This window comes from Enoplosus armatus, chromosome 1 (assembly GCF_043641665.1).
Source record: "Enoplosus armatus isolate fEnoArm2 chromosome 1, fEnoArm2.hap1, whole genome shotgun sequence".
NCBI classification, from domain to species: Eukaryota; Metazoa; Chordata; class Actinopteri; order Centrarchiformes; family Enoplosidae; genus Enoplosus; species Enoplosus armatus.
Window position 1 is genome coordinate 8,131,578 of NC_092180.1, and position 9,810 is coordinate 8,141,387.

At 41.6% G+C, this 9,810-nt stretch overlaps 1 protein-coding gene across 1 annotated transcript; it reads left to right on the top strand.

Annotated features, from left to right (window-relative positions):
- The first annotated feature begins 335 nt into the window (after nt 1–335).
- Nucleotides 336–3,130, top strand: LOC139300160 (E3 ubiquitin-protein ligase RNF128-like). The gene has a single exon (XM_070923204.1). The coding sequence runs from the start codon at nt 630–632 to the stop codon at nt 1,716–1,718; it is 1,089 nt and encodes a 362-aa protein (XP_070779305.1). The 5' UTR covers nt 336–629; the 3' UTR covers nt 1,719–3,130.
- Nucleotides 3,131–9,810: the final 6,680 nt, after the last annotated feature.

Here is a 9,810-nt window from a genome sequence, read left to right on the forward strand (position 1 = left end):
ACACATTTATAATTTGTATATGTGTGTTTGTTAAATGTGTGGTAGAAGCAGACTGTAACTGTCTTTTAGAGTGAATTACCACAGGGAGTAATAACTGTCAGTTTGCTTTTCACTACGGCAATTGTTGGTCGCAAATAGGGGAAGGAAGCCAGCCAAACCAGATAAACTGGTGGAGTTGCTTTAATCATCATTACACAAGGAAAAGTCATCAGCTTTTATTAGTTTCACAAGATCGCTCTGTGTTACTGACCTATGTTCAGGAAATGATCCTTATCATTTTGCTTATCGCGCCTTGCCTTCTCGTATGCTGTTCCTTGGCTCTTGAAACAGCACAGGTCTGTGTGTTTTGTGTTCTTCAACTTGTTGAATACCAGCACCCTGCCCTCTGCGTGGAGTGCTCAGTGTTCAAGGTTCAGGAAGATAACGAGAGGTGAGTGGCTGACGCAGAGCTCGTGTTATGTTACCAAAGGCTCATATCAGATTACTGTAGACAGCAGGTTGGGTGAAACCGTAGCTGTAGACAGATCGCTGTGGCTCGAACAAACCAGGAACTGGGACTAACAAAGGAGTTTTAAAGCAGCTAAAGAAGCTAACCGAGGGCTTCCTGTTGTTTTCAGAAGAGTGTTACCATGGGTAAGAAGACACAACACTGTCTGCTGCTTTTGCTGTGTTTGTCCGGGCTTGTTCACTATTCAGCTGCCTTGGTGTTTTGGACAGCAGTGGTGGAAATAAGCTATGTTAACAGCAACAATGTGACTATGGACAAATATTGTGAGTGCGGGGTGTATGGTCGTAGCTCTCCCGTGGAGAAAGCCTCCGGCATTGTTGCGCTTCCCAAGGGAGACCCCAGAGGCTGTGGCTCAGATCCCGTCTACAACCGCAATTCCAGCTCACCGCCTTGGATAGCCCTGGTTAAAAGGGGCAACTGCACCTTCAGCGAGAAGATCAATGCTGCCAAACGTCAAGGAGCAGCTGGCGTGGTGGTGTATAATGTGGATGGCAGTGGCAACAGCACCACTCACATGGCACACTCAGAGGCAACTGGTATTGTGGCTATCATGGTTGGCAACACTCAGGGCATGGAGGTTGTCAAGTTGGTGAAGAATGGGACAGACGTTCAGATGATCATTAATGTAGGCAGCCCTCATGGACCCTGGATGGACACCTACTGGCTTTACTTCCTGTCCATTGCCTTCTTCATTGTGACGGCAGCCTCGATCGCCTACTTTGTGTTTATCTCAGCAAATCGTCTCTACAGTCTGAATATGCATAGGCGCACTGAGAGGAAGCTGAAGTCTGAGGCTAAGAAGGCGATTCGGCGTCTACAAGTACGCACCCTCAAGAGAGGGGATGAGGAAACTACTTCTGACTCCCATGTGTGTGCTGTGTGTATTGAACCCTACAAGGCAGGCGAAGTGGTGACAGTGCTAACATGTGACCACATCTTCCATAAAGCCTGCATCGAGCCCTGGCTGCTGGAGAGGAGGACCTGCCCCATGTGTAAGTGCGACATCCTGAAGGCCCTGGGAGTTGAGGAGGAGACAAAAGAGAGCATTTCCGTTGAATCGCCACCAGATGTCACTGTGATCACAGTGACAGGAGGAGAACCCTTGTACGAAGTCCCACTGACTGACCCAGCGAGCCCCGACCCAGAGAGACATCAGCATCTCTATGACAACAGGGCCTTCCAGGGAGACTCAGAGGCTGTGAGAGGTTGAACAACAGCAACATAAACAAAACAGCAACAAACCACAGTCAAATCCCCTGTTTGAAATAGGTATTTTTCCAGGATTCACTGAACCAGCACAATGGAATCAAACTATAATGTTCTAACAAGGAGAAACCATGTTCATCTTGTATTGCAGGCATGCTAAAATAGATTTTCAACAAAAATTCCAAGGATTTAAAATGTTAATGGACCTTGTGTAATTAGCTTGGATGTCACTGCATTTTCTTTGTGTCTGTCTTGGTGCAAGTGTGTAATTATTGGGTGTGTTTATAAGCTACCTTTCAATGGTTAGAATAGATTCTGAATCAAACAGAGTAGTCGTGGAGTGATGCCAGTGTCACATTTCTGTTTTGCATAGTGAACACATCAGCTGAACACTGGTTAGGGAGGAGGTGCGGCAGAGCATTTGAATATCTATTTGAAATCGGGGCCAAATTTACTTCCACAAAAAGCTTGTCAGCTTCCCTCACAATGGACCATTTGTCTTTCAAATTCAGAGCAGAATTCGTTTTTTCTCAATTCAGTTAATTTAAACAACAACTATTTCTGCTCTTCTTAAATTGAAGTATGTTTTTCCAGTTTAATTAATAGGTTGTCAGGCTGCATTTACAAACACACCCTTATGAACACACCCTTAACTGGAAATGCAGCATGACACGCATTGCACTACGATGAGTGAATAACAGCACCTGAGGGGCTGGGACTCTGTACAAACATGGCCAGTAGATGTAGTTTACCACACATGAAATTTCAAGCCCTTTATCATTTGTTGGCTGGTCTGTAGCTACTTTTGAGAAATGGAAAGTCCCGCAGCATTATGGCAATAAATGTCATAGGAACTGTGGATGATGCATCTAAAGAATGTTATCTTGACTGTTGGATAGAAGGAAATGATCTTTATGTGTACTGGTTTTTGAAATTATATATATTGAGGTAGATTTATCAATCATGAAGTTCTATCTGTTAATATGAAGGTAATACATAAAATATGTATCGTCCTTCTCTAAACGGCTGATTTTCATGTACAAGCACTAATAGTTGTTCTTGGACAGGTCTTCCAGGTTCTTCCCTTGAAATATTTGGAGTTTATTCAGTCCTTGTGGTCTACCTCTGAACTCTTACATGGGTACATTTTGGAACATGTTTAAGATTCTTGCAATTCCAAGAAAAAGTGTGTCCCTCCATAAATGATAAAGTTAAAGAATTGTTTCATTTCTTTGTTTGCTGGTGGGGATATGCTGATTATGGTACTTAATATATTTTTCTATATTGAATCATTTTCACTACTGTTTTACAGATTCCAGGAGTCTTAAATCGTTCTGTTAAAAATGAATATTACTTGCTGTATTAAATCACATTGATGCTTATTAGAATGCAATAAATCCCTCAAAATGAGGCCAACTTTATGAGCATATGTGTAATGTAAGAATGGTGTTTCTGTATGTGTGTGTGGAGGGGGAATATATGAGTGTGAGTGTGCAGGTGTGGTGTGGTTAAGTAGTGTCTCACTTTCAGAGTTATGGTCTTGTTCCCAATGACTGTTGGAGAAGAGTGAAACTGTAATTACCTCTGCACAGGTGGGAGCTGGTCTGCACACACCTTGAGCTTGAGCTGGATAATCATTATATCACATAAGTAGAGGGGCCTGACCGAGCAGGCAGAGATATGCAGCTGGATGGCAATGGAATGGAAATATAATTTTTTTTTATTATCCTTCCATTGTGTTTTAAAAGTGCATCCACAGTAAAGTCTGTCATAAAATCGCGAGACTTCTTTTGAAATTCTGTGAGGCTATTGAACACATTTTCTGAGTCAGTCAGGACTTTGGGCTTGTGGGATTATAAACAGGCGATACACTGTAAAATGAGCTTCTTCTCTACAGTAGTGGTTCCCCACCTTTTTGGCTTGTGACCTCTTAGAATAAAGTAATGCCATCTTTTGACCCTTCAGACCACATTAAGACTTTAGTGTGGACATGAGTTGAGTGAGCAGTTCAACATTTAAGCATTTAAAGGATTTTTAGAGGCCTGAAGAGGTGAAAGTATCCAATGTTTCACAAGAAAAAAATGCAAAATCAAAAAAAGATATACATTCATTTGTGTAATAAACATATTTCACAATACTAGATTTTTCCTCTGTGGCTATATGGGCCTTCAATTGATGAGTCTGAGGCCTCTACAGTCAGATTCACTAGGCACTGCCATGCTTGGTACTCCATCCTTGCTCTGATGGCTCTTTAATGTTTTTGTTAATAATAATCATTTTGACATCCTGCTGTATGATATATCTCAAAAGTTGGCCATGGACTGAATGATTTATCACAGCACCGTGTGAGCAAGTTTGTGTGTGTGTGTGTGAGTGGGGTTAAGTTATGTTAGGTGTCATGGTGAGGGGGGATAGGGTGAAAAGTGTAGGGGCTGAAGCAGGTAGACCAACAGGGCAGAGGTTTTTAATCAAAGCACTACAGTCCAGAGCCCACAGGGGGAGCTGAGTCCCTACTCTCATGGCGTTTCCTCTCCCCTTCGAGGGCAGTGTGCACTGGATTTCAGGCCAGTGCTGTGAGCTCAGTATTCATAGGTTGGATGGTTATAGTGGTATCACAGCGAGACAGAGAATCAATACTGAACTAACTGGCCGGGCAGGGAACAACTGGCAAGCCCTGGGTTAGAGGCACGATCTGCTCAGCGGTGGCGCTCCTCTGATTTATTGTAGTTGTTAAAGAGAAAATTGAGTCAGAAGGTTTTCATTTAATGGCATACTAGTCTGTGGCTGTACTCTAATACCACACTTGACCTTCAGTTCCAGATAGGAATCAAACAGTGGAATTAACTACTGTAGTGGCCTGAGAGCTTATCTGCTCCCGTACAGTCTAATCGCAGTAAATATCCCTTTTTTATCTATGGCGACGAATAAACCTGGAGGCTTTAGACTTAATAAAGAAAACAAGAAGCGGGGCTATCTTTAAATAAACAAAAAGTCATTGCTTTATTGTCAGGCTTTACGCCCGTGCTCCTTGCTGCGTCTCAGTCTGTCCCTGTGACTGGTTATGACAGCCCTGCATCACCACCTGGTGGAGAAAATCCCTACTCGCAATGAGTTTGAATTCAACCCCAGAAAAGCTAAAAATCTATCTATCGATCTATCTATCTATCTATCTATCTATCTATCTATCTATCTATCTATCTATCTATCGATCTATCTATCGCCCCCCCCCCTCTGCCTTGCAGCCTCAGCAAAGTAAAGTCTTTCTAATTAAATTACAGTAGTTGGTCTTGTCTCAGACTCTGTTGTCCCAGACTGTCTGAGTAATTATCTTAATGAAGGAAGGAGATTTGATTACAAAAGTGCAGTGAGAAACAAATGAATCAATTTAGTCAGTAAGTACAACATAAAACATTTCTTTCTTCTGCTTACATAGACTGTTTAGATCAAACGCTCTGGCAGATATATGTAATCCCCCACCCCACATCCTTAGTGTTTCATTGGCTCAGTGATGAAGTACAAATATTGAGTATACTAGTCACAGCTCCTTTTCCGCCCAGCAGGGTTTATGTCTTTTGGCCAATCAGTTTAGGTTCACATTATATCTTCTCTCAAAAACATTAGTTGATATTTTACCCATGGTTCATGAGGTTCATATCTGGCTCAGCCGTTTCATCGCTGGAATGTTTGTTGCCAGCGTTATCTAATCAGGAAAAGTCTACTTCACATGTTCTGCATATATTCTAATGTAATATTTCCACCACTGCAGTGTTGTGTTTCAGGTTTGTCCAGGTGAGAGTCTTGGTTTGATGTTGTCAACCCTTCCTCCCTCTTGTTCTCCCTCTGGCAGATCAGATAGCGCTGAGTTCACCGGACAAAACAACTCTCATCCTGTGTCATTGTCGTTACTGCCCCGTCCCGTCCTGTCCTTTGACATGTTGGCCAGCTCACCCTCCATTGCTCTCTTTTTTCCTGCTGACAGACAGCAAAAGGGCAGGCGGGCCGTCATGTGAGGTTAAAGGAAAAGAGAGGATGTCCCAGGAAGAAACACCCCTTCCCCTCTGAATCAATGGCATGGGAAGGAAGTGATGTCACATGGTTATCTGTGTCCCACACAATACTTCAATAGGCCGTAACATGGGTGAAACAACTTTTAAAGTTTTAAATTATCATTAATTTTACATGCTGAATCTGGTTTGGTTTAGCCGCCAAATGGGCTGCAAAGATTAAAAGTCTGCCATCTGCTGGAGAACTATTAATATAGCATTATGTTGACTAGCTGAGAAATCAAGGAAAACCTCTTCAGTCATGATATTCTGGAGAAGTTTGACGGCCTGTGATCTCGTCTGTGTGTCTTAATGCAAGTGTGTATATTTTTGTGTATTTGGTGGAGGAGGGGTCATTAGTCGGTTATAATTTGTCTACTAGTCAGTGAATCAATTTGTCGATTATTTTGATAATAGATTAATTGAGTGTTTAAAAAAAAAAAATGAATATATATATAATTAGTAGTTGCAGCCCTACTTAGCTTTAATCATAGATAATAAATTGTAATAATAGTGGTTGCCTCCAATTTTTGCACTTCCTGCTGTGTGGTGCGAGACACATTTTGTATTCTCTTCTGCCGGGATAGATTCCAAACATTCCCAACATTTGTGCATGTACCTCAGTCCCACCCCAATCAATCTACCGTCAATCATCACACACAAACATCAGAGGGAGAGAGAGAGCCAGAGAAAGATAAAAAGAAATGCTCAGTGTGCCTCAAGAGAAACCCACCTTTAAAGCAGAAAAGGTCTGAGAAACATGTCTGCATTCACAATCAGCCTCTGTCTCAACAGCCAAAGTGATGTCTCAGCACTGAGCCTGCACCTGTCTTATCAAACCAATTTGCTAGGTATAAATCCAGCCTATACGAATCCTGTGTGGTTTCCCCCGCCAATAGCCCTATTTGTATATACTTCATGACAATGATTTGTCAGCAGTCTTCGGTCTCAACGATCGGGCTGTGTATCGTCACACGCTGGAAAAATATCCTCTTGTCTCACTCTGAATGTTGATGGCCCGAGGCAAGGTTTCAACCAAAGTTTCCTCCTAGAAGAAACTGCCACTCAGCACAGTTTGATAACATGAATCAATGATCAAGCTACTTTTCATCAACTCCTGCCATTTTCTGTAATTCTATTCATGCACGTCTTACTGGAGGCTCACTTTTCAGAAATGTCAATAGTTTGTGAAAGTGTGTGTGTGTGTGTGTGTATGTGTGAGAATGTGTATGTGTGTTTGTGTGTCATGCTCTTTCCCAGCAGTCCATCCATCCAGTCTGATTAACTCCTCGTGTGTCCTGTTGCCTGCGGCGATTAATTAATGACCCATTTGCTTAATTGCAAAGAGCTAACAGGACAAAGAAAAAAGCAAAAGAGGCATTACAGGGGGAGTGGAGGGGGGGGGGATGTTTGTGTTAGGATTTTGACGTAAGGGAGAGAGAGCCGGTAAGATAGAGTTGGAAAAAACTAAAATTAGTATTAGCTGAAGAATGTTGTGTGCGTGAGTCCCAGGATGTTAGCGGCAAATAGGCTACAGGCTGTTGTGTTCCTGCTTATCTTTTCTTGCTGCCGTGGTATTTTTCTGTGTGTGTCTCCATCCATTGTGAGTGTGTGAGCTTATATGTGTTTAAAGTGACACAACAGAAGCTTCAGGTTCCTCTCTCGTCTCTTTTCTGTGTCATTGTGCTGAATCTGCTTTCCTGAACGCAGCACACATTGTCAACAGTCACCCGTTCACTCTGACCATCTGTCACAGGCCTGCCTGGGCTTCCCTACTGCCATTTGGTTTACCAATAAAAGTCACTCCAAGGTTTGTCCTCATTTTTGTACACCGAGGGTCAGCGCTGGGACACGGCTCAACAACGGTTACATTTTAAAAGAAATAGTCGCTAGATTTGACGCAGATAAAGAGTGACTCATCCTTTAGTATGAACAGAGAGATCTGTCAGTATTTAGATTTATCATTGCATCTATGTAATATTGTTATTTGTACATTATGTATTTTATACTAAAATATAAAGAGAACAAAAAAAGAATATTATTATTAGAGTTTGATACGAAGAAATTAGTCAAACTTTTCATTATTTACATTCTGATTCTGATGTAAGCTACTTGGCAGAATTGAAGTGTTTGTACCAGGCGGATTATTGCAACTGGACTATGGACTAGTTAAGGTTTTGTAATGAAGTAATGAGCACAATGTTCAGGGTAAAACAGTGAGCTGTTATGCTTAGTTTCTTTTCTATTTTGAGCCTTCACTTTATCTCCGCCTTGTCTAATGAACGATATAGTACAGTATGTGTCAGTGCGACATCCTACAGAATCTCTGACTTTATAAGCACCTCTACTACTAAACTAGGCACTGGTGTGAAACAACTCCTCAGTCTGTTTTTTTAGTTCATCCGTTCGCCTCCTATCTGTGTATTCTGTGTCTGCCATGTGTTTCCTTCAGCAATACCAGGTTCCTCCTCTATTTATGTCGATGCCAAGTCACCGTGCCAGGTTGGGTTATGTCTGCTGGCTTAAGCTGGTGTATACAGCAGATGCTTTCACATTGTGAAATGATATAGAAAGTGGAAGGGAAAGGGAAAGAGAAGGCAATGATGATACGGTAATAGGGGAGGTCAGCACAGAAGGACGATTTAGATGCTAAGAGGACTGATATCAAACATTTTCTATAAAAGGACTGTCTCCATTGTAGAGGGTATTAGGGTGAAGCACATATATAGGATCCTCATACAGATAGCTATCTATTTACACAAAAATCTTTATTTTTATTTTCATTTTCTACACAACAGGGTATGTTTAATTGTCATGAACTAGTTGGTGTGCATAAAAATTTGAATCAATATGACCTGTTACCTCTTCTGATCTTCTATTATAGAAAACCTGCGAATTCATAACCCACATTTCTGTTTTATTTTAATAGTACACACAGTTTTTTGGTCTTGGCTGGAATCTGTTCATTTAATCTGCTCATGTTTTTTTTTTTTATTCTCTTATGTGCTTCGCCCCACCTCCATGTCTTGTTTATGGATAGAACATCCATGTAGTTCAATACCATTTTCTGGGCTGACCAGAGGGGCCTTGTTCAAGTATCTTTCGCTCCCCTCTGATCAGCCGTTCTGGACAGTTGCATGTACATACACCAACCCTTACAAATGAAATTTAGCATGTAACTAATGAGTTGTTGTTCCATACCTCATATTCATTATGTATTGTCTTTAACTAAATGTTCAGGCTGTTTGTAACTCTTTTAGTTTTTGCTGGCAAATGCTCGCAGTGTATTTTCTTTTGTAAGATAAGACAAAAGGTGTTGTTGTTGCCAGAGGAGAATAGAAGGCTTTGTTCTGACTTTCTATATGTGCAGGCATGAGTTACATCGCAGTGAAGCTTCCTTTGTCCAAGCAATGGGATAGCTGGTCTGTGGCTGAGCTGAGGGCTGAGCAAGGGGAGGGATGTGGAGCTATAGCAGGGAAACAGATATGAGTCCCTGGCTTCAGGTAGGGTCATGTAGAACACCATGTGACGTTACGTAAACAAAGAGGATCTTGGCCTCAGGCTGGAGGAGGATTGTTACGCCGATGAGGGAGAAAGAGGGAATCACTTGACAAAGTTTGTTTGTGTTCACCTTCTCCAAACTGCAGCCGGGGCTCTTTGTGAGAGTTTCCCGTGTGGTCTAGACTCAACTGGGATTTGTGGTTTAGGTGAGGTTAGGATGCCACCCGGGGAATATCAATTGTGTCATAAGTAGTGGCCCCATTTTTTCAATAAGGAACTCTTTATAAATGGTTCATATGCTGTAACTAATGCATTTATTAATGGTTAATGAATAATGGTCTTAAAATTCATCAGGAAGACTGATCACTTACTTTCTGGAAAGTGCAGGAGAGCATCTGGACCACAATCCATTTATTAACAACTAATTAACATTTACAACTGCAGACTTGATGAATTGTGGCCAAAAAAACCTTTATTCATGACTTATTAACATATATAACTGCAGACATAATGGCTTTTTAGATAATGAGAAACCAGAAAACTGTCCACGCG